The sequence below is a fragment of the Carassius carassius genome, chromosome 32 (assembly GCF_963082965.1).
Source record: "Carassius carassius chromosome 32, fCarCar2.1, whole genome shotgun sequence".
Lineage (NCBI taxonomy): Eukaryota > Metazoa > Chordata > Actinopteri > Cypriniformes > Cyprinidae > Carassius > Carassius carassius.
In genome coordinates, this window is record NC_081786.1 from 30,492,894 (window position 1) to 30,519,497 (window position 26,604).

The 26,604-nt window shown below is 40.5% G+C and overlaps 1 protein-coding gene across 4 annotated transcripts in view; it reads right to left on the reverse strand.

Moving 5' to 3' along the window:
* Nucleotides 1-26,604, reverse strand: part of LOC132113099 (homeobox protein Meis2) — a 73,608-nt gene that overhangs the window by 15,751 nt on the left and 31,253 nt on the right. For all 4 annotated transcript variants that reach the window (XM_059520924.1, XM_059520926.1, XM_059520925.1 and 1 more), the window contains exon 9: nt 11,681-11,757. In XM_059520924.1, coding sequence (XP_059376907.1) covers nt 11,681-11,757 — 77 coding nt within the window. The remainder of the gene's footprint in view (nt 1-11,680; nt 11,758-26,604) is intronic.

The following is a 26,604-nucleotide window of genomic DNA, read 5'->3' on the forward strand; positions in this document are numbered from 1 at the left end:
CATCTGGAAGCTGAATAAATCATCTCTCCATTGATGTATGGTTTGTAATGATAGGACAATATTTGTCTGAGACACAACTATTTGAAAATCTGGAATCTGAGGGAGCAAACAAATCTAAATATTGAGAAAATCATCTTTAAAGTTGTTCAAATGAAGGTCTTAGCAATGCGTATTACTAATCAAAAATTACGTTTGAAATATTTACTGTAGGAGATTTACAAACTATCTTCATGGAACATGATCTTTACTTAATATCCTAATGATTTTTGGCATAAAAGAGAAATGTATAATTTTGACCCATGCAATGTATTGTTGCCTATTTCTACAAATATACCTGTGCTACTGATGACTGCTTCTGTGCTCCAGGGACACATATGTGTATGTTGTTTTACCGTATCTGTTATAGCCCAGGTGTCTCAACCCTTTATTTTAATCAGCTTTAACCATTTTTTTGGAGCAATCACTTGCACAACACAATGTTTAACCAGCATGTGGCAGTGGTTAATAAGGTTAGATTTGCCAAATATTTGGTGCCAATCCTTTTCTTGCAAAGGTGAAACCTTTTATTAATAAAAATCACCTGCAGAAAGTCTACTTTTTAGTTGTGATTTTCTCTTGAGGACCACCCTAACGTGCACCCATATGAAAGCAGCGCTCAGAGAGAGAGAGAGTCCGGAGGGTCCGAGTCGACCCCAGCTGTCAGCTGTCCGTCAAACACCTGGGCCAGGAAGAGCCGCTTGTTGCTGCTTTGATCGGGCGAGTAGCAGCTGCTGGTTTGTACAGCGAGACTTTGTTCTGCCAGTTCTGCTGTCTCTCTGTCCTGCAGCACAACAGCAGCCGATCTACCACACGAGAAACACCTCTCCGCTTTCACCGCTGCATCAGCAAGCTCTGACAACTTGGCCCCAGTAAAGCTCACAGACATCTGACGCTGCGTCCTTAAAGACATGATAGTCAGGGCTCAAATCAGAGCCAAAGACGCCCCAGGCATCAACACACCTGTGTGAGGAGCCTCTCTCTCTCTCTTCCTCAGCACCTTTGCTCTGCACTGTTTTAAAGTAGTTTTTGATTATCACAGAGGGTCGTCACCGTTCTGACCCGACACGAGGCTTTGTCTCTTGGGAGAAATGTTGGCACTTTGTTTTGGGTCTTGGGAAAAGGTGCCCTCTGTGTTTTTATTCATTTGATCAGTTTTGTTTGAGTAGTTACCGTAGAATTTCAAGAAATAATTTCTGCATTTGGAAAACACTTTTATCCAAAGCAACTTGCTGTGCATTCAAGGTATACGCTTAATCAGTTTAATCATGCCTTCCTTGGGAATCAAACCCACTACCTTGGTGTTGCAAATCATACTGACCTCAAATCCTAAGTACTGTAACTACTATGGACACAGGGATGTGACCCAATATAACATGCAGAGTAAATATATATTTTTTTATTATTATTTATGCATTTGGGAGACAATTTTATCCAAAGCAATACCTTATTTAAGGTTTGCATTAACATTTTTTCAGATCTTGCTTTCCCTGGGAAAAGAACCTGCAACATTCACCTTACTAATCCATTATCTACTGTTTGAGTGTGAGGAAAGCCTGTTTTACAATTATTGCACATTCCTAATTATTTATCATTACCACCCCTAAATTAAAGTCATTAATAACTGAATAAAAACTCAATTATTGTCACAGTCATTTGGATTATCATTTGGAATATATAGTTGCAAGATCTGCACCGTATAGTATTTTTTTTTTCACAGATGTAAATGTTGATTAATGGAGCATGTTTTTCAGCAAAATACTATTTCAGTTTTTGTACTTCAATATTTCATTTTTATTTCACTGTTACTCTCGCTGTACACATGTTGGAGAGTAACGCTGGTTAATGTGGAGTGTAAGTTACGCTGCAGGGCTCTGCGCCTGAGATCTGCCCATCATCAGTGAAACCTCTCAATTAACCTCCTTTCACTTAGTGCCGCTTGCGAGGACTCTGTCATTACCCTCCACACCCTCGTCACCCCATTCAGTCTCTTCTGTGTCTCTCACTGGGCTCCCGTCTCACGCCCAAACTGAGAATGAGAGACCAGACCTCTGGGACTCACTGGAGCATCCACTGACAGCCAGGCAAAGAGACTCTTCTATAGTTTTGACCAGTGCTTTAAGTGGCCCAAAAGAGGTGCCGGTACTCTATTATATCCTATATATATATATATATTTTTTTTTTTTGATGACTCCCCTCATGTTGAGGTAACAACAACTATATTGAAGGGGTTTTATATACAGCAGTCAACAGATGACCTTATAAAAAATAATAAATCTTTTTATTAGTTTGTGGATTTGCTTGAGCTAGAAAGAGCTACTGAAAATACATAAAATGTGCAAAAGGATTTTGAAAAAATACCCTTAATGTTAAATACCCCAGAGTCTGAAGCTAGGAGAGCATATTAAGTGTTGCTCACTGTTTTTGAATATTTACTGAGTCGAGTGTGCGCCTTTCACAAACCCTCTCCGGCCACGTTGAGTTGTTGACAGTGACAACAGCAAAAGAAACGCATACGCTTATCATTTGTAAAACTCAAGGGTGTATGGGTAATGTAGTCTCTGCTCTAGGTGGGACGAATTAGGAAGCGTGCATTGTGAAGGGTGCTCTGAAAAGCGGCAGCGCAGGCAAAAGATTAAAACCTCTATTAAAACAGATGTCCAAATGAGCGTACCGGTACGCTAAAAGCACTTTCTGGGCACACGGAGAGGTGGCGGTACGCTCAAGAGCTATATTTGGAAGTGGCGGTACTGTGTACCAGTGCGTACCGGCCCACTTAAAGGTCCCGTTCTTCGTGATCCCATGTTTTAAACTTTAGTTAGTGTGTAATGTTGTTGTTAGAGTATAAATAATATCTGTAAAATTCTAAAGCTCAAAGTTCAATGCCAAGCGAGATATTTTATTTAACAGAATTCGCTTACAAAAAACGACCCGTTTGGACTACACCCCTCTAGTTCCTGCAATAATGACGTCACTAAAACAGTTTTTTGACTAACCTCCGGCCACATGAATTCACAAAAAGGGGGCGTGGTCTAGTTGCACTCCGACGGAGAAGAGGAAGAGTTGCGTTTGTGTTTGTCGCCATGTCGTCGAAACGCTGTTATTTTCATCTCGGAGTCCAATCACCTTTGTTTGGGCTTCCCAGGGACGCTGTACTTGGAGATTAATGGTTACAATTTATGTTTAACCCGAAAATTATAATCCACATGTAAAACTGTGTGCAGCACATTTTGCTGAGGACAGCTTCCTCAATCTCAATCAGTTTAATGCCGGATTCGCTCAAAGATTATTCTTGAAAGATGGAGCAGTTCCCTCTTTGTCTGGAGAAGGCGTTGTTTATGGACCACAACCGGTAAGTGTATTTTATTATTTAATTTGGTGCGTTTAACAGTTTCTGTAACTTATTACACAAAGGGCAACATTGTTTAGCTTTGTTAACTAGATGTTAGGGCTGTGCAAAAAAATCAAATGCGATTTTCATGCACATCTCGTCAGTAAAATCGCTCCTGTGATTATAAGTACATCTCCAGCACATGCTCATGCCCACTTGCTTCTCAAAACTAGCCCAATCGGGTTTCCAGGAGGGCAGTGTGCTCTAAGCTGGTGTCGAATCACAACACAGGAACCGCTGGCACAATCAGAACTCGTTACGTATTTCTGAAGGAGGGACTTTATAGAACAAGGAAGTCATCAGCCCGTTTTTATGACAGGGAAAACAGCGGTTTACAGATAGGTGAATTGTGTGAAAAATACAGTGTTTTTTTACACGCGAAACATGAACACATGTTATATTGCACACTGTAAACACAATCAAAGCTTCTAAAAAGCACGAAAATTGGGACCTTTAAAGCACTGGTTTTGACCCGTCTGAAGCCGGTTTGGAGCGAGTCCAGTGTTTGTGTGTCGTGTTCTGGCATCATTTCTGCTGCTACTTCATCCAGAACATCTCGGCTCGCTGGCATGACACGCTTCAATAAACAAACCTGAAGTATTCATTTAAGATAGTGCTGCTGGCGTGGAGCTCACGGCACGGGCCATAAATTGATTTTTAGGAAAATAGATCTTAGGAATGAGAGAGAACTGATCAGGTCTGGAGTCTCACACCTGTAGTTTATGTCTCATTGCTTTTTTAAAGCAAAAAGCTCAAGGAGAAAAGTGATACAATATTTTTCTTATAGCCAATGTTTATCGAAAACTACAAGCTGATGTGTGACAGCTTTTAGACTAAATCTGTAAAAATAGACATCAGCACCTATTTATGTACTATTTATTATTTTAAATGAATTGTTTATAATTAAAATATATAAATCACATAATCACTGTTAACAAAATCACTCAAAAACATCAACCTAACAACTGTATTCAGACAATCCCCAAATTTTGGTTGCAAAAAATTTTAACCTTTTATAACAAACATTTTTCTTATGTGGAAATATAAGATTATCAAAACTATAAGCAAAAATATTTTAAGCAAAACGTGCAACTGTTTCCCATTAGTGCTCTTATTTCATTTATTGTTTATTTGTTTGCAAAGCTGCTTTAAAACAGTCTGTACTGTATAAAGTACTATAAAAAATGTTTATTGCAAGAAAATAACAAAATCACATTTGTATTACAACTGTACACAGCCATTCCCCAAATTAAAGACACAGCCATTCCCTTAAACAAAAATTTTCTATATTTACTTGAATTTTATATATATATATATATATATATAATTCAAGAAAAAATCTATTAATCACAGCTATGTATTTAGACATTGTCCAAATTTTGTTTGCAAAACCTTTGACATGACATAAATAAGAAACAGTACATGATCATTGTTTTCTGAAGGTTCAGCAGTTGATTTCATTGGCCAAAAAAGAGTAAAAGTTATTCCTAGCCCTGTTTTGTGACAAGTGGAGTAACGCACAGAATCCCAAAAACCTGATGAACTCGCTCCTTCAAATCCTGATTGTCAGTGTTTCTTCTCTCCAGAGCCTCCCTCTCTTTTTTCCTCTTAACTTCCTCTGAGCTCACGCTATGTTCATCTGCAGCGTCAGCAGAAAGACTCCCGCTCACTCGCTCTCTCTCAGGCTGTATTTCCCTCATCCTCGGCGTGAGCAGCAGCAGATCTGGCTCTCTATAAATAACTGGAAAAAGCCAACTGATCCGTCTGAGACTCCTGTCCGTGACATCCCTCCTCGTTTGCAGCTTCTTATTAACAAATAATTCTGCTGTGAAATTGCTTTAATGACAAAGTAATAAAATTGCTCTTGGGCTCATAGAGGCCTGAGGCGCAGCACCATCCTACAGACGCTGTCTCTGTGTGCTGTACCTGCAGACCGTATACATTAACCCACTTATTCACCTTCTGCTCTCAGATGCTTCTCTTTCTTCAGTCTTTCTCTATTTGTTTCCCCCTGAAAACAAAATGTGCCATCCCAGAACATGAAAGTGTTTCCCTCCTATGGCCCGGCTCACTTTCATTTGCATTCACTGCACTTACTTTAACAACACCACACAAAAATGTCTTATTTGTCTATTTTTGTCTTGTTTTCCAGTATAAATATCTAGATTTACTGGAGAAGCAAAATTACTTAAGATACTCAGTTTCTGTTTGGAACAAGTGTCAGATTTGTTTCTTCTTTTTTTCATAATTAATGCATAACACACACAGTAACACATACGTATATAAAAATACATTTCTACGTAAAATACGTTTATTTTTCTGACTCCATTAACAGATCCTTTTAAAACAAAAATGGCAACACTTTACTTTTTTTTATTAATTGTTAATATTAATTGTTCACTGTTAACTAATGCATTAGCTAATGTTAACAATGAGACCTTACAAACACTTCTTAAAGCTGCAGTCGGTAACTTTTGACGCTCTAGCGGTTAATAAACAGAACTGCTTGCGTCTTGCGGAAGAACATTGTAGCCGGAGCTACTTCTCTCTGTTTATGTCTATGAAGAATCACAAAGGTACCGGGTTATTCCGGTTATTTAGCAATCTAAAATAGTCCGAATATAAACACATATTATAGGTGTACCCTAGTGATTCAGGACAGGCTAAAAACACGGTTTGGAAAATGGATTCATGGTCTACTCACTTATTATATACATTTTGTACATTTTGAACACAAAAGAAGTTACGGACCGCAGCTCTGATTGGTTGTTTCTTACCAGTAGCGGTGTATTTCTGCAAATGGCAATAGGACCACTGGGAGAAGCCGGGGGAGCTTGATTTTTTCACAGATTACCTGTCTCATATTCTACTGTCAGGACATAATGACAGGTTTCACAAATATGTAAAAAATGCATTTTTACAAAAGTTACCTACTGCAGCTTTAAGTCTTTTTGCTTCTCAAGTAAATGCATCTTTTTTTAGGAATGTTCAGATAATTGTACTGGAAACGAGACAAAAACACTGAGGCACAGAATCAATTCCAGTACTCTGCAATGGTTGGTTCTGCTGTTTGAAGAGAAGTGTTTTCTGCTCCTCTGTCTCTGTTCTCCTCTCTCAGCTGAACAGGGTTCCTGTGACAAGGATCTTTCTGATTTAGTCTAAATGTGCGGCATCCATCGGCCAGATGCAGAATAGTGTGCCAAAAGCGGATGGGTGCTCTGGTGCTATGAGAGAGAAGCTAGAGCGGGGGGTGAGGATGGCACATGGGAACCAACAACTGAGTCAATTCTGCTAATTAACTGCCAAATATCAGTCCCTAAATGCAAGCAATGCTGATGATGTTCTCTGCCAGCAGCTCGCACCTCCGCTCATCTTCACTCGTCCTTTTACACTGTATATTTAGAAAGAGTGGCCCACGAGACTCCAGAAAAAGACTGGATGCTCTCATCTAGGTCAAAGTTAAATGGGTGACCACTAACTGAGCCAGTGTGTAACACAGGGACAGATAGACCTGAGTAGATCTGTGTGTTTAAACTCAATGCCTCCAAACTTTCCCATGCTCTGAGCAGGAAAATCAAACATCGTCACAGGCCAGTTTATACTTTTTACATCACATTTGGAAAATATTAAGCCATTATTTTGAATTTCATAACAGCTGGCTGTGCCAAGTGAAAGGGTCATAAAAAACATAAAGCTGATCTGTTTGTTCGTGACTCATTTGAGTTCAGGGAGGGAGAGAGAGTTATGAAACCCTTTCTCCAATTGTCTCTGTATAAGCAGACTATCATGATTACTTATTTAAATTCAGAGCCACAGACTGGACACCAGCAGAGATGAGTCGATCTTTAGATGCTGAGACACAACTGATGAAACAACCAATAAAGAGACAAATCCAGAGTGTGTGTTTATGTTGGATCAGGTAAGATCAGATCCACTAATCATGCAGATGTCAAAGGTCGTTCATAAGTAACCTGTTATACTCCATTTGTCAGCTCATTAGTCAGATGAGTTTCCATGAGTGACGATGCAGAGACCCATCATACTGTCCATCATGTGGACATTAACACAAAAAACTTCATTGTCCTTCCATCACTTTTTAAATCATCATTTATTCTGTGGTGGAAATGACATTTAAAAGGAATAAAAAAAAAGAAATATGAAAACGAAAAAAAAAAATTGACATATTGAAATGGTTTGTGAATATTTAACTATTTGTCTGGATCAAAGTTTTATGTGTAATAAATAATATTTTTATGAAGTATTTTTATAGTTAACTCTTGGTCTGTGATTAAAAAAAAATGATGAAGTTAATGGTGAAATGATTCCAAGACAGTTTCAATAAAAGTTAACCCTTGGGACAGAAAAGTCCTGAAGTTGAAGGAACACCCAGAAATGGCTACAAGAGCAACCGATAATGAGACAAACCCTCCTCTCTTTCAGAATACTGTGTGTGTGTGTGTGTGTGTGTGTGTGTGTGTTTAGCAGAGGCATGTTGCTGTCAGTATGTGATCAGACTTCACACACACACACACACACACACACACACACACACACACAGTGTGGTGTGTAAAGTGTCTCTCTCTCTCTCTCTCTCTCTCTCTCTCTCTCTCTGAGGTCAAACTGAATTACTGTACAGTCTCAGATTTAATTACCCAATGCTACATAGTGAAACACCAACACCGGTGACTGTCACACACACACACACACACACACACACACAAACACAGAGCAGAGCAGAGATCAGATCCACGGCGCAGAGAGAGATGGACAGGTAGACAGGCTTGTCAGAGCAGGAGACACGCTGTCTATTGACACGTTACACAGAGCGCCCTTGTGCCTCCTCCAGGTCTGATTGTGCCTCCGAACAAAGACCTGATTCAGGACATCCATGCAAACCTCATCCTGCCCATCTCTCTCCCCTCTGCTCTATGTCAAAGCAGGATTCACACAATGACCATCAATAAGAGGACTCCGGGGCCATTCTGGTCAATCAGCAGGAACTTCAGGAGGATCTGTGGTGATTTCAATATTCATGTCTGTTGTGCTGCTAATGCTTTAGCCAAGGACTTTTTAAATCTTATGTCTTCATTGAACTTTGTACAATAGGTAAAAGGCCCCACTCATTGTCTTGGTCACACACTAGATTTGACATTGACCTACGGCTCATCTGTTGCTGATGTTGAGTTCTGTGATGTTATCTTTTCTGATCATATACTGGTGTTGTTTACCACTCTTCTTCCTCCATTACCTAGCATGACACCAAATCAGGTATGTTGGTCTCATATTTTCACTGCTCAATCCTGTACTGATTCTTCAAATATGTATCTGTAGGTTCATCAACCTTTTATTTTAGATCCTATCACTTTACATTCGAGCGTTGATGAACAGGTGAAGATTTTTAATAATAGGTGCTCCAATATCTCAGACCTTACTGCACCACACAAGCATATTCATTTAAAATGAAAGACCCAACCATGAATAAATAGTGACATTCAGGAGCTCAGACAGCAACGTTGCCAATGTGAACGTAAGTGGAAGAAAGATGAGCTTCAAGTGTCATATGAAATGCTGAAAGATTCATTGCACAAATTTAAAAGGGTGCCAAGGCTGCAAAGGTGAAATATTTATCAGAAAGTATTGCCAAAGATTTGCATTGCTCTAGAACACTTTTCTCAAAAATGTATTCTGTTTTAAACCCCTCAGTGCAGATTTTTCCTGAGATCTCACCGTTACAATGTGAAAAGTTAATAATGCTAAGGCTCAGTTAGCTATTATGGCAAACCCCGTTTTAGATTCAGTTTTATCCACTGCTCAATGGAGTGAATTTGAATTGGTTTCTATACAGACATGCAGAGAAATCACCTTAAAAATAAAATCCACATTTTTCCCCTTTGATGTTATTCCATCACGATTTGTTAAACAAATCTTTGATAACATTGGTTCAGACCTAGTGATTATCATTAACAACTGTCTAAAGACAGGGCTGTACCAGAATGTTATAAAGTAGCTTCTGTGACACCAATTTGTAGGAAGCCCACACTAGATACTGTAGTTTACTCAAACTTTAGACCGATCTCAAATTTGCCGTTTTTATTAAAAAAAAAAAATCGATGGCAATTTGGCTATTTGAGTACTAACTGTATCTCTGATATTTTTCAGTCTGGTTTTAAAAGTTTACACAGCACAGAGTCTGCCCTTCTGATGGTCTTTAGTGGCATTTAAATATCTAATGATTCTGGTAACACTATGGCCTTAGTGCTTTTAGATCTCAGTTCAAGCGTTTGATTTTTTTGACCATGGTATTCAGTTTGGAGCACTGCATTGGTATTATAGGCACTGTACTTGACTGGTTTCCATCCTTTTTGTCTAACAGAAGATTTTCAGTCAGTATTGGGTAATATTCCTCTTCTGTAGCATATTCTTCATGTGGTGTTCCTCAAGGTTCAACTTTGGCACCATTATTGTTCTCACTGTATATGCTACCCTTTGGTTCAATCTTTAGGAGATTTGATGTGTCATATCACTGGTATGCCGATGATACCCATCTTTCTTTATTTGAATGATAATAAAGCTCAAATTGTTATTTTTAGGCCTAATAAGAGAACTGATTTAAGCACCGTTGATCTGGGCTGTCTTTCCCCATATTTCACTGCTGAGGTCAAGGATCTGGGCTTCATACTGGACAGTGACCTAAAGTTGAACAAACAAATTAATTCTACTGTGAGTGCTTGCTTTTACCATCTACGAAGACTAGCAAAAGTTAAACCCTTCCTAAGCAGGAAGAGTTTTGAGATTGTCATTCATACTTTCATTTCTTTGCGACTCGACTATTGCAACTCGCTATATTATGGGGTGCCTGTCTCATTTATTCATCGTCTGCAACTTGTCAAAAATGCGGCTGCTCGTTTGCTCACAGACTGACCCTAAATTTCATAGACTGAAATGTAGGAGTGACAGAGCCTATACTGTTGCTGGCCCCAAGCTATGGAACAATTTGCCATTATCCATCGGAATAGCTTCTTCAGTTTAAAAGTCTTTTAAATGTGTATATTTTTTCTCATGCTATCAATGTTTTGTGACTGTGGTTTTCTAATGACGTGTTTATTCTATTGTGTGATTGGATCAATGTAACTGTGTACAGCACTTTGGTATACTAAGGTTGTTTTAAAGTGCTCTACAAATAAATTTAACATTGAACCTCTGAGAGCTGAGCGAATGCTACCACAAATACAGATAGATAGATAGATAGATAGATAGATAGATAGATAGATAGATAGATAGATAGATAGATAGATAGATAGATAGATAGATATCTTAGGGGTTTTCTGGGTTATTTCAGCATTAATCAGCATGAAACAGGCAAAGCAGCAACATTTTCTGCTGCTGTAGCTGTGTGACGGCATGAAAGCTCAGTAATCGCTGTAATTGAAACACCATCCACACTGCTGGGCGCGTGAAAGGCAGATAACGGCATTCCTGTGGCCAATTTAAGTACCTGGCCAGATCCGGCAGACAAATCACGCTCATTCTCTGGGTGTGTTGCTCATTGTGAGCCAGCACCAGAATGAGGTGTAGGGGGAAAATGAATCACAAAAGCAAAAAAATCAATTGACTCCGTGGTAGTGCGTGGGCCTGCGGGCCGATAAAGCCGACAGCCGCCGCCTGTACCCGATAGATAGAGTGCCGCGTAAATGAGTCTGCTTTGATAAATACATTAAGGGAAGCCGTGAATAAAAGGCAGGGACTTCTCATTCGTTAATAGAAGCTCCACTACACAGAATTAAACTGATAAAATAGCGCTCCGTATAATTAAGTTTGTGTAAGGCCAGAAAATCCGTGCAAATACCTTCCCGGTGTTTTGAAAAGAAGCTGTCAGTTTAATTAATCTGAACATCGGCCGCAGAATGTAGTGAACAAAACTAAGCCTGTGATAAAAAAAAAAGTGCCTGGCTGAATATTTTGATAAATAATGCCTATATCATTTTTTTTGCTCTGTGATCATTTTATTTAATCCACCACCTCCAGTTATGAGCTAAGCCATCTACAAAGACGCTGCCGGCCAGAGCTCCGCGGCTCTAATCCAGCGGGGAGCAGATCGGGGAGGAGGGGCACCACTGTTCTCTTCTCCTTAATGCATCAAAGGGACGCAAATGTCGAACGGCAAAGAGCCGCGGTGATAATGCACTAGTAGAGTCAGCACGCAAACACTTTCTGACGGTCAACGCTGCTGGCAAAAGAGATGACTTGACTCACCAGTTGTTTACTTGTAAGATGGTGAGTCCTGTGTCTTGAGCAAGCTGCTTCTTCTGTTCTTCTGAAGGATACGGATGCTGCAAGAGAACACAAGAGAACACTCTCCGTCAGGATCATGAATCAACAATCAGTGAATGACTCACAGCTAAACAACAGCAACTACTCGACAAGCAGCAACAACTAATAGTTCTCTGCCAATTATTAGAGTATTAGAGAATGTTTACGATGCTGCTTCTGCTATGCTTCATCACACACCACTCTGTCTGTTGTTAAGATGATCAAAAGTTTAAATAAAATATTTTAGATTTATCTGCCTCATCAGTGTCACAAAAATATAGACAAAAAAACTGACAAAAAAAGATCAATCAAATAAGGCGGGGCTTTACTTTAGGGAAATTCTTCACAACACTTCAGCTTTAACAGTCAAAGAGTGTGAGGTACAATATGAGTACCTAAACACATTATATCTGATAACACAATATGCAACTTATATGTCAACGTATTCCACTAACTAACCCTAACCTAATAATGTGCTAATACTCTAATGAAAGTTATATATATATATATATATATATATATGGGCAGTCATCTCATTTATAACCAGTAAAATATGGAGTGCCACAAGGATCTGTCCTGCAGTAGGTCCTCTGCTATTTTCAATATACATGTTGCCCCATGTTAATATTATTAGAAAATACGGAATTAGCTTCCACTGTTATGCTGATGATACTCAGCTATATATCTCAACAAAACCAGATGAAACTTCCCAATTATCTAAGCTAACAGAGTGTGTTAAAATGTAAAAGATTGGATGACCAATAACTTTCTCCTATTCAATTCAGATAGAGAAAGAGAAATTACTTATTGGACCAAAAAACACCACACAGAATATCGTAGATTACAATTTGCAATTACACTGATGTACTGTTACTTTCTCTACAGTCAAAAATCTGGGTGTTATATGAGACAGCAGCTTTTGAAAATAATATTTCCCATGTTGCAAAAAACAGCATTCTTCCATCTTAGAAACATTGCCAAGCTACGAAACATGTTATCTGTTTCTGATGCAGAAAAGCTAGTTCATGCTTTCATGACCTCTAGACTGGACTATTGTAATGCACTTCTAGGTGGTTGTCCTGCTTCGTCAATAAACAAGCTACAGGTAGTCCAAAATGCAGCAGCTAGAGTCCTTACCAGGTCAAGAAAATATGATCATATTACCCCAATTTTACAGTCTCTGCACTGGCTACCTATTAAGTTCCGTATCAGTTACAAATTATCATTACTTACCTATAAGGCCCTAAATGGTTTAGCTCCTGCGTACCTAACTAGCCTTCTACCACGCTACAACCCATCACGCACCCTAAGGTCACAAAACGCTGGACTTTTGGTAGTTCCTAGGATAGCAAAGTCCACTAAAGGAGGTAGAGCTTTTTCACATCTGGCTCCCAAACTCTGGAATAGCCTTCCTGATAATGTTCGGGGTTCAGACACACTCTCTCTGTTTAAATCTAGATTAAAAACGCATCTCTTTGACCATTCAAATAATGCATCTCATAATTTTGGACTGCAGTTATATCTGTATCAAATGTGCATTTTTAGCTTTAGCTTGGGTTAAACTAATTAATTTTACTTTGTTGGAACAGCAGCTATGCTAATCATGTCTCTATTTGTTTCTCCATTTTTGCTGGGATTTACATCCCGTGGTAACTAGGATTTACACAAGCTCCAGACTGGATCCAGAACACCTGAGAAGAGATGATGCTAACCCTCAAACAACATACAGAGCTAACAATTATTGCTACAAGTGTGACTGCATCATATAATAACTGCTGTTAATAATGTTCATTGTCTGGATGACTACGTCTTGTATTAATTTTCCTGAAAACCTCTGCCATATGCTCATAAACTGACAGTCACCACTTATAAGCTACTACTAAATATTGTAGAAACATCCGCAGAAAATCCCGCACGCTAAACACGCAGATCCGTATGGCACCGCAGGGAATTCTCCAGTCAGCTTAAACACATCGCTCGGAGCAGAAAGACAAAAATATCCTCCTTTTCTCGATGGTTAGAGAAATGAACGCTGGCCAAGTGCTTAAGCAAGATGTTTCTGCAAAGGTCTCTTATTGCCAGGAGTCGTACCTGCAAACACAATCCCCGTGTGAGATTCAATGATACAATTTGTGTCACTGTTGATTTGCCAAATGTGACATGATAGAAATGGCAGGATTGAATTTGTCTCAAGCATGACAAACAATAGTGATCCGCACTGACAGATGTCTTTAAGAGGCAGAATAAGAACCAAACAAACCTCACGCTCCACTTTGATTCAGCCCTCACCACACATGCATGCACACACACACACACACACACACACTTACACAAGGATAAGATAGGTGGTCTGCAGTAGGTTAAGGTGGCACATCTCTCTTCTATTAGTTCAGTCTTACAAATTGTATAAAAGTCACTGGGAACAAAAGCATAACATGAGTTGACATGCAGCTGAATTTTGACCCTGAACGCTCATGTCGAGAAACAAATGGCTGAGGTTTAATTAAAGAATGGGAGGAGGGAACATTTCAGGAATGTGTCCAATTAATCAGAAAACGATTCTAAGACTGAACAAATAATGAAGGAAAAAGAGACGCATGAATCAGATTTCTACTTGTGCACATTTGAGCTTTTAATATGCTAAAATCATTAACAAAGAAATATGATAATGGGCACATAGAAATACATTTTTTGATTGCAAAGTGCTGACATGTGCTTGGCAAGACAAGGTCTGATTTTCTGTGAAGCACACAAACACTCCTGTGTGTGTGTGTGTGTGTGTTTTCCTCTCACAGACAACAGAAGATTCTCTCTCTTCACTGAACACACACTGAAAGCTGAATTCAGTCTTACAGTGTGAATGCATCCCAGCATAGATCATCACATACTGTCAGCCAGCTAATTCATGACACACACACACACACACACATATATATATATATATATATATATATACACGTTGATTATGTCTGTATGTATATGTGCCATCAAAATCTACCAAAATCCAATCACTAGTAAACCAAAGATGTTAATTAATTTTGAACGTAAGTGTTAATTTGATCTCATCTGCTGTCTTAATATTGCATTATATGTGTCAGTGTTATTTCAGGCATGTGCCCGTCTCTTCTGCATCATTAAATCAATCCCATATCAGTGATAAATCCTACAGTGCTGCACTTTTCCTCCAACCACCACAAAACCAATGATTTCAACAAACCAGAGAAACATTTCAAGAAATGAGATAACATTATATCTTTTCGCCCCCGCTAAAACCCTTCAAACCCAGCTTAAGATATCCTGACCGCAGACACACAATATACAACAGATCCAGTTTCATTGAGCTCTGCTCCACAAATCAATGTAAATACAGACCTTGGGTCTGATAAACGATGCACATGGCCATGGAAATGTGTACGTGATATCCCATGCACATATCTGGATTTAGCAAAAATAAAATTGACGATGTTAAAGTTGGTGCTTAAACATGAATGGAAACATGCATATACATTATGCAGGTCATTCACAGAGAAATGATGTAGGTTATGCATAAGAAGAAACCTATGCAAATTATTGTACATGTGGCCCCTGATCCTTACCAATTCAACTTTACTTCTGTCTCTCTCTCAATATTTTTCAATACAGACATTGCGTTCTGTAAGTACAGATGCAACCAGAGCAGCGCACGTCTGAGTGACATCACAGGTCGAGTCTAGCACTGTAAAATAAAGGATCAAATGACAAAACAAGTGAAACCTGAACAGAACACTACCTTAATATGAATTATTAATTTCGTCCAGCGGTGTACATGACATGCTAACAGCATAACGAAGAGTAAACTTAGCATGAGAGATCAGAGAAAGATTGAAAGTGTTCCTGTCTCAATCAATAGAGTGAATTACTAAGAGCTGGAGCAATATCCTGAGAAATGGACATACCACAGAATGTGAAGAGGTGCAGTCTATAAATTATTAGACAGAAAAATGAGCAGCGTGTTTTATTGCAGATGCCAGCGCTAGCCTGCGATCGAATCAACTGTTAATTACGCTACAGCCTGTTAATGGCACCGGCTTTTTGCTGCTCGCGCCATTCTGAGCGCACACACACGGTCGAGGAAGGAGTCCTCTGGGATGTGTCAGTACATCATACAGTCCACAGCAAGTGCATGTGGGCCGATTTTATTTCCCAGAGTGCATGTGTGTGCATGTGTGTTTGCACTCTTTTGGCTAAATTACAGGGTGTGATGTGCTCTTCACTGCAACTCAGTGTAACATCGAGCCTGAACCCCCAGTGCCCCCAAACACACATCAACCCCCCTTCACACACACACACACACACACTCCCCAGCGGAGTGGCTGACCGTGTGCTTGATGAATGACTTCATCAGTACGAGGCCAGACTGCAATGAATTAAAGAGTCCTGCAGCCTAATGAAACCCAGCACATCCCCCAGCTGAACTACTGGACACCGCAGCCTGATTCACATGCTATAGGCCAGATAAGAATTTGTGCACAGGAGTAGTGTGTTGAGAACAGCAGGCTGAATGAAGGAGTGCATATATGAAGTGTGCATCAGTGCCTGATTTTTCAGCTATTGCAACCCACAATCCATTTTGCAGTGGATTGGTAGACTTTTGACTTTGCATTGGTGTTTAAATGCAAAAAACTAAACATAATGCATTTAGCTAGATGCTAAAAACTGTACTATCATACAATGTTTTGTTTTTTTGGGGGGGGGGGGGGGGTTGCATAATCGAAATTAAGAGCACATTATTCCATTGTCTCTTATCAACAGTTTAAATTATTCTCCAACTACTCCATCATTGCTGAAGCATTTGAGTTTCCCTGTGACGCACAGCTCCAATTGACTGTGATCGTCTCTGTATGTTTAATCAAACTGAGCGCAGCAAGATAACACAGACTCCCAATAAAATCAATCAAAGCCCAGAATGACATTTTAATATCTGCTACAGAGAAATCTGCAGAAAGATTGGCACATTTTAAATTTAGAGATGCTGTTAATAATGTATTTACATATGTGTGTTTCTGCAAAAATGATATTGCAACCAAATGAAGGCTGCGGGTTTATTTTGATAAGACTGATTTGAATATAATAAAAATATATTCCATTTTACATGGCAAAATCATGAATAATTGTAATATGGTGTGTTTGTTGTATTTGTAATAAGAAGGAACTCTGCATTTACTGCGAGAAAGACAGATTTTTTTAGAAAGTTAACTTTGATTATGAAATGACTCATGAAGTGGGTGTCCAACTGTGTTTGATTTCTGCTCAGCAGAACAGAAGCTAAAAGACTGTTTTGTTTAAAAGATGGACAAAAGGAACTTGCTTCTATGTATTCTAGCTTGTGTGCATTTAAGGTTAAATATGTGTGCTTAGGTAGCGTTTTGTGTACATTGGATTTTTTCTTCAGCACTACGCTGCATCCAGACAACAAGGAGGAAGCCTGTAAGAATGCAACTAGACTCGTTCACATGCGCACACACGCACATGCATGCACAAAAGAGAACACGTCCTCGGCACCATCGCAAATACACCCCCCGATGCTCGTGCGATGCATGCATACCAGCGCTCTTTGTGTTTCTCTGCATGCACACGTATGAACAAATGTGTCTTCATGCAGCTCTAGGATAAGATTCAGTCGTGACTGCCACACTGGGTTTTTTCAGAGGTAAAACAGTTTCAATTTATGTGGCTTCAAAGGGGCACCTGGAGCCCAGCACGCCATGAAAAGCTATTGAGGAGAGCAGCTAGACTCCCTCTCTTCATGTCTCTCTCTCTCTCTCTCTCTCTCTCCCATTCTTTCTCTCTCTGTGCCCCAAAAACAATTGATTGCTGGGCTGGGCTCGGAGCCGCTGGACTGCCGCCAGCCCCCCTGTTTGCTCTACACCAATAATTTATGTTCACTGAAGATGGTGCAAGATTCTAGAGCGACTCTAGCTATCAATTTGCCTGCCAAGCAAACTGTTGCCCTGCAAAAACATGGATTGGCAAGGCCAGGCAGAGGGGGATGCTGGGAGGGGTGTGAGGAGGAGGTGGGCACCCCCGTGAGGTTGGCCTGGAACGCAGTTGCTGAGGGTAAACAAGCATTAGTGAGTATTAATCAATCACTCCCATTCTCAAGGCCATCAGAGAGAACCACACAGGGGAACAAACACACACCCACTGCAGTGAGAGACACACACAGTCCAATACACACAAAACAAAACGAAAACAGAGAGATACAAACAATTAGAGAAAGTTTTGCTCTTTAGCGGCAGCAACTGATATGTGCTCTCTCGGTTATAATGCTCGTTAAAAACATTAGACAATAAAACAATAGCTAAATGAAGCTAGCAGCACTAAATGTAGCTCCTGTGCCTCTTAATGGGTTAGTTCATTCCAAAATGAAAATTCTGTCAATAATTACTCACCCTCGTGCCATTCGGAACCCATAAAAGCTTTGTTCATCTCCAGAACACGAATTAAGATATTTTTGATGAAATCTGAGAGCTTTCTGAACCAGACAGCAACACAACTGAAATGTTCCTAGACCAAGAAATGTAGTAAGGACATCTGTAAAATAGTTCATGTGACATCAGTGGAGAATACTTTTTGCGTACAAAGAAAACAAAAATAAGGACTTTATTAAACAATTCTTCTCCCCCGAGTTACCATCTTAAGCCATTTTGGAGAGTACCATGACACATGTATATGCTTTTGCCTGAACCTAATCAACATAATCATTAAAAATATCTTAATTAGTGATTTTTACAGGGTTGCAATGACATGAGGGTGAGTAATTAATAACATAATTTTCATTTTTGGGTGAACTATCCCTTTAAGATGGAACACTGGCGCAAATGGTTATGTGCTGAAGTTCATTGCTTGGAGTTTATGGGTTGTTTAAACCACTAACCCTGACTAGGTGTAACATTAACAGAGATGCCTGCAAACCCCTCAAATAAGAGTGAGAGTGAAAGGTGTAAAGCAGCGGGGGTTTGTGTAGACTTGGACACAAAAAAAAAAAACCTTGATTATGTGTGTGTGTGTCTGGATGTGGCCCACAGCCATAGTGATGAGGCTAGTTAATCATCAGATCAGGTTCATGGCTTCTCTTACAGACACGGCCAGCCGGCTCTTTCAAGGGGAGTAACCTAATCTCCATGTCCTTGCGTAGGGAAAGGGGAACAGAAGATATGCTGAATCTCTTCTCATCCTCTTAACCCTCTGGCTTTAGGGTGTACATTTGACCAAATTAAAGTCTCACCACAACAGCCATAGAAATTATCTTTCCACCTGATCAGGCAAACCTTTCTGGAGCAGTTTAACTTCATTTTTACAGCAGGTTCTATCATCAACTGGATAATTTTTATTGCCTGCGCATGCAACTGAAAAAAAAAAAAAAGAAAATATCTGGCCTAACAAGAATACTCTGTTGTGCCTGCATTCACCAGTTTGTAATGACTTGATTAGACTAGATGTGACCTGTGAGCAACGGAGCCAAGACATCACGGGTCATGTTCATTAGGCCACTGGGCTACTATCTATGGCTCACTGCTGTCCAGACCCCACCTTCCCACAGGGCAAGACTTACTTATGCTATTCTTTAATATATTTTCCCTGCATGAGAGAGAAAAGGATGTTTTTTGCTCACAGGTTACACGGACTGGGTTGGAGAACAGAAATGTTGTCCAAAAGGCCAATGGGCCGCCAAAGAACAATGGGGTCATTCTCAATGCAGGCAACAAAGTAGTTCAGCAACTCCTCAATATACCAGCCAAACCATTTTATGTGTGCAGGTCTTGGCAGCATTAAGTACTGTATGGCTTCCATTTGTGCTGGCATTTGAGGCTGAAGGACAGGCTCATCTACGATACTTTAATACATAGCACATATACATAATTTAGCCCAGCAAGCTTTTAAAAGTTGTTAGCCTATTTCTTCTTAATGAGTAGAAGGGTTATTTACACAAGCTGTCTCTGTGGCTTGGTTTGGGATAAGCAGTCAATGGCATTTTAGCATCTTTTACCCAGATCTGAACCCATAATGTCATGTTTAATTTGTTACACTAGAAAACTTGAGTTGTCAAAACTCACAGTAGAGGAAACCTCGATGTTTAGCCATTAGCTTGGAATGTGGAGCAACCAAGCAGCCGGCAAACAGCTGCAGGGGCAATTTCCTGTAGGTTAATGATGCTAAAAATGTAGATGTCAAGTATGGCGTCCATTTAGCTGACTCTCCAAGAGGACTAACAAGAGGACCACCAGGACAAGACCACAGGAAACAGATGATTCTTCTGCACAATCTGACTTTGCTGCAGTCTGGAATTGAACTACTGGTTTCGTCTGGTCAGAGGAGAACTGGCCCCCCAACTGAGCCTGGTTTCTCCCAAGGTTGTTTTCTCCATTCTGTCACCGATGGAATTTCAGTTCCTTGCCGCTGTCGCCTCTGGCTTGCTTAGTTGGGGACACTTCATCTACAGCGATATCGTTGACTTGATTGCAAATAAATGCACAGACACTATTTAACTGAACAGAGATGACATCACTGAATCCAATGATGAACTGCCTTTAACAATCATTTTTGCATTATTGACACTGTTTTCCTAATGAATGTTGTTCAGTTGCTTTGACGAAATGTATTTTGTTTAACGCGCTATATAAATAAAGGTGACTTTGACTTTGACTAAACCAAGCATCAGCATAGAGAGCCCGTCACTGAGGTTTTTGGAAAAAAAGCCAACTGAAGAAGCCCAAGATCTCTCATGGTCATGATCTCAAAACCTTACGACACAAACTTCAAATCATACCTGTTGAGCTTACTGCTTTTTTTGTTTACGACTATTCAGAAAAAACTCTTCTTTACACAAGGCTTTGTAACCTTTGAAAGAAAATCAAGACCTCCCGTCAGCGCTGCACACTCAGTCAGTGGATTTCTGTGAGCCCTGGTGACTATCCACTATTGATGTTTTAGTCTAAGGGATGTATGAATAGTTTTAATGGCTCTAAGAGAAGGAGAGCTAAGGAACAGGGCCTCTTTTAGGTACATTCCAGCTGGCTGTGCTCTCCCCATATTGCTCCTCTGCTCAATTCTGCCTAGAGGCCTGCTTACCTCTGACCTGACTGACCAGCTTGGCTGTAGGCTTCTCGTTTGTTACTGACTTTATTCACTGACAAAGCAAGCAGGAAACTGGCAGCTACCCAACAATCCCATGATAGGATGACCAACAGCTTGCTCAGCTTACCATTTATTAGTGGATGGGGTTCAACAGGCAGCACAAATAAGAAATGTAGCCTGCATTCTTCTTTTTTTAGCTAACAGTTTCCTACCTAATCAAACCACAATATTTGAAACCTGAATGGTCGGCAAGAACTGCAACCTTGAATATCAAAACAGATTAACAACTCTAATGGTAGTTGTGCAATAACTGCAGTATTGTTAAAACCCCAAAAGGAGCAATTCATGACAGGATTGAGTTTCCCTATCACTGTGCCTTTGAGCAAGGAACTTGACTCTGCGTGGACAGTCCTTTTAGTAGATGTACTGTAGGCCCACTCAACCAGCAAATAAAAAAAGTGTATGTCAGTTCTGGTTCTGACTTCCTTCTTTCTGCACTTTCCTAATATGCTTTTGATATCCAAATCCGTTAAAGGATTTTTAGGCTGCATTAATTAGGTAAACCGGAACCGGAAACACTTCCCATAACACCCCATGTACTTGCTACATCATTAGAAGAATGGCATCTACGCTAATATTTGTCTGTTTCTCTCTTATTCTGAGGTCACCGTAGCCACCAGATCCAGTCTGTATCCAGATCAGAGGGTCACTGCAGTCACCCGGATCCAGTACGTATCCAGACCAGATGGTGGATCAGCACCTAGAAAGGACCTCTACATCCCTGAAAGACAGCGGAGACCAGGACAACTAGAGCCCCAGATACAGATCCCCTGTAAAGACCTTGTCTCAGAGGAGCACCAGGACAAGACCACAGGAAACAGATGATTCTTCTGCACAATCTGACTTTGCTGCAGCCTGGAATTGAACTACTGGTTTCGTCTGGTCAGAGGAGAACTGTCCCCCCAACTGAGCCTGGTTTCTCCCAAGGTTTTTTTCTCCATTCTGTCACCGATGGAGTTTTGGTTCCTTGCCGCTGTCGCCTCTGGCTTGCTTAGTTGGGGTCACTTCATCTACAGCGATATCGTTGACTTGATTGCAAATAAATGCACAGACACTATTTAACTGAACAGAGATGACATCACTGAATTCAATGATGAACTGCCTTTAACCCTTTCGAGTCGATTAACGCGGATACGCGTTTTGAGTCATTTTCTCCTGATAACCCCGAAAAGACCTTAAATTACACTTTCAGTTTTAATCGTACAGATAAGAGCAATACATCAATCGAATCTGTAAAGGGTCTACTTTTTTTTTGGATACAGACATAATAACAACAAAACTTTGTGCACTTATAAAATAAAGATAACAAACAAGGTGTGCTGTCTGCAGCCTTTGTCTGCGCTGATCTTCTTTTACAAACAAGTCATTAAAATGAACTGTAACTCCGTGAATACTCAACGAAAATACATGGGGGAGATATCTATAGAAAGCTTGACATGTCTATTTTTAAACTAAACAAGTGCCGCCGAAAACAGATATTCTGTGATAAAGTAATCCATATGAAAACAACGCGATGTCTGTTTTTCAAGTCTCCCTTCATTATATCTAATGTGACCACGCCCCCGCGCTGAACGCTCTATTCAGATTCAAACTGAAGCGCGCGGCTTGAATACGCCCATAACAGAAGAAAAAGCAGCGAGCCTGTTCTTCAAGTGTTTATTTTACTGTTTGCTTCGCGATGAGAGGAATAAGACATAATTCACCCCAAAAAGATGTCATGTGGTTGAGGATTTGAGAAATGGATTTCCTCAGAAAAAAAGAATGCAGCACTTTATTCAGCAGAGATCATGAACATGAGTAAGTCTCTTTTTATTTATTTACCTTTGTCTTCTCAGGTGTAAATCACAATGATATTCATGGTAGTTGACGCCTACTCGCATATGACTTTTACCAACAAAAAGTGTCTTAGAAAATTTAAATCAATATATTGTTCTCTGTGAGTGAGTAAACAAGATGATTTTCACATCATTTAGAAAGAAAAATTCTAGGCTACAAGCTCCAGTTCTCAAAAATCCCGGGAACCATTGTTCTTTATGTGTTTTTTTGCCTTATTCAAGTGTTTTAACATTTTTAGTTTTTCACTAACCACGCATAATATTTTTTTTCTCAAAAACACAATCATGTACATACATGCATTTCTTATATTATTATAGCCCAGTTTGTGCTGATTACAGTGAGATTAGACTTTACCCATTTAGATATTTATAAGAAACTGAAAAAAGCACAAATGTCAGGGCATGACAAAACTTCTCCAGGCCCCAAAAATACCCTTAGACTCCAGAGGGTTAACTATCATTTTGCATTATTGACACACCGTTTTCCTAATGAATGTTGTTCAGTTGCTTTGACGCAATGTATTTTGTTTAAAGCGCTATATAAATAAAGGTGACTTGACTTGACTTTGCATGGTTCATACTGAGTCATCAAAGGGAGCTACAGTAATCCAAACACCATCGTTACTCTGAGAGTTTACGTGCTGCCCTAGAGGGAGAGATAAAAAGGGATTGTCAGGATCTACTCACAGCTTTTTGGACTGATCCAGGCGACAAGCAAGAACTGTGAGCTCAAACATAGTAGAGTGCTGCTGGTGCACAGGACTCCAGCAGGATGGAAGAGCAAAGGGAGGTCATTAACCTCTGCAACTAAAATGCACTCAGATGGCTCCCTGCTCTGGAGGCTGATGACAAGCGTCTGTGTTCTTTTCAACAACTTGTTGAGCTGTCTCCACCCCCACCGCCTGCCCCCACTTCTGAAACCAACACCAACCATCCCCATCTCAGGAATGTAACCCAAGCCCCGCTCCTCTCCAATCACTTTGCAGAGAAGCCTGCTTGAGGTGTAAGACAGCTGTTGTTGTGTTCTTTCCATTGTGTTTGTGGATTTTCTAACTCTTGCTTTTTTCCTTTATTTGATCCCCTTACCACTGCACAATTATGCATGATTCAATGCAGAGCTGAGCGCAGTACAGTCAACTTTGACTGACGGGAATTGAGCGGCGTGCTTCTATAATGGTAAAAGTGCGTTGGTAATGGCTATGCCATTGAGGGTTGGGCTCTGTAGAGGATGATCTAGTGCATAAGTCATAACCATATACTAAAACCAAATGAAGTCAAGAGCATTCAAAATAAAGCTCTGTAGGGGAGAAAAAAATGTTTCCCATCAGGTTTTAAATGTGGTTCCTCACCTTTAACTCCAGAGTTTAGACTCTTGGGGAGGTCTGGGCCATAAGGCTGTCTGCTGATTCACATAATGTCTCAGGAAGTTATTTTCCTGAAAGAGCACCCCCCCCCCCCCAACCATTTCAGCAGGGCCATGACAGAGGAGAACACAATGGTGTGGAGATGCACGGTGCTGGCTGGGGCATTTATATTTCTCAAATAGAAGGCAAAGCATGGACTGCCGATTGTTCAGAGACATATAACAGGCTATTGAACTGGCTTTGGATCACTCTAATCCTGGGGCTTCTAATGATCTTCCACATTCCCATTGCTGTCATTGGTTACTAATTCCTAGCAATTGAGGTCTTGTTGAAAGGTTAGGAAAACTACACAACAAAATTGCTAATATCTGCATAGTTCAGGGGCTTGTCTTTACTTAAGCATTTTTTCTTTCACTCGCTACTTGTTTTAAAGGCATATTCCACATTTGTTTACTTAATTCTGCTCAAACCATGCCTTAAAGAGATTCCTCGCTGTTGGAGTCCAGATAACGTAAAATGATGCGTGAAGTCTTGCCTTCCTTTCCACCGTAGGCTTCATTACTTTTTAATATGTGTGCAGGAAGAGGGAAAATGGCGTGGAGATAATCAATGGTACAGAGGCAGTAGCCCATTAATCTCCCTGTGGATTCCGTTCTAATATGCACACTTGCTTGGGCAAACATGGGCTCTTCTATGGTGCACGTGTCTGCCTGGATGGGCCACTTAATGAAACAGCCAGCCTTCACTTCCTTTTGACGGGATTTTGCTGAATGAAAAATGAACTGTCTGATGTTCACCTTGCCAAGGAGCGTTGACGTTTTATTGAATTCATGCAGGAGTTGTACGTTCCCCATGCAAGCAAGACAAAAAATGAGAGCAGAAGGCAGGAAATGGTGTGAGCACTAAAGCAGGTCCCTATGAAGATTTTATCAAAGATCCCTAAGGCAAACATCAGCACTGCTAACTGGGGGAGGCAGACGAAAGCCCAGTAGAAAGATAGGTGACCTGTAGCACTGAACCGGGACAGGGGAAGAAGATTAATATGGCACAGAGACAGAAAGAGAGCTTCTTGTGTGGAGGTGTAGATGTAGAGAAGGATGTCTACAATGACCGCCAGTTGGGCGGCTCTGAAACAAGAGCTAACCACTGGGCTCACTAGCCCTCCTCTCAATGTGCAAAGAGCCACCTGTAGACAGAATAAGCCACTGTGACTGTCTCCAAAGGTAACTGGAATACACCTGCCGGGACACGCTCACTCCTGCACTTACATCATGTGGATGTGGCGTCAGATGGGAGGAAGACAGAGGAGAGAGAAACAGAGCAGAGTAATTTGTAAGAGAGGGTGGGCGGCCTGGCAGCAAGAGACATGAGGACAAACAGCAGTGATTGTACGACCTAAGCCAAGGTGAAGTTTGATACATTTTCTATGTCAGAAGGCTTCTGGTTGGTGAAGGCAGACAAAAAGCCATGGCTAAGAGGATTGCGAGGCAGGGATAGTGCATGCTGGAGCCTCGAGGTGGCAGAGATTTGTGCCTGTATGGAAATGTATGATTTGTGAACATGCTATACTTAATTTGCTCGCGATTATGTGGGTTGCTGGCCCTCTACGCCCCTTTGAACTTGTAATTGCTGGCCGGTTTCAAATAATGAACATTAAGGGAGAATCAGAAGAGTGTGTGTAAATACAGGTTTTCCCTGCTTTTCTTCTGCATCCCAGTTGAAGAGGGAGAGGAGGACGAGATAGAAGGAGGAGGTTCTGCTTGCCGAAATCCGTAATGTCTCGCCAAGTCTCTTTATCTAAAATCGTTGTAGATTTGAGCAGGAATTGCCGTGCCCCGGGGACATTATAACTACTGCGATCTGATCAATATTCACATGCTTTCGCATCTGGAGCCAAAGCGCTCCAGTTTGATTAGGATATCTGTCTGTCTTTTATTTATCTTGGCCTTCTTTCTTTGGCATTTTGTGGATGTTTTTGATACTGCTCACCAGTTTAAGTCATCATGAAAAACTCCCTTATGAGCCTGAATTAAACAGTGAAGATCACACCACAGTGGTGGCGGCCCAGGCGATGGTAGGCCTCAGTTTGCCAACATCTTGGGAGGCTGAATGGAAACCACAACAAATTGGTGCATTTTGTTTGTTGCCTTTGATGCAACATTTGAGATATGAAATGATATTGTGCAGTCACAGTGTTCGGTCATCATTATGAAATAGAAAGGAGGTGCAGACAGAGCTCAGAGGAAGGCCCATGAGGAGAAGTGCTGGAAAAAGAAAACAGAATAAAAACAGCAGCAGAGAATGGGCGGGAAGATCACAGAGCTCTGGGATTCAGAGGAGCACCAGTCCCCTGACAAACTAAACAGAGAATCACAGTCTGGTTTTGATTTTTGCTCCCCACACACACAACCGTCCTTTCTTAGCTTTCCATTTCTATGTCTGAGATGTTTCTTCGACCACGCCCCTAGTTCCTCCCTCTTTTTGGCCTGAA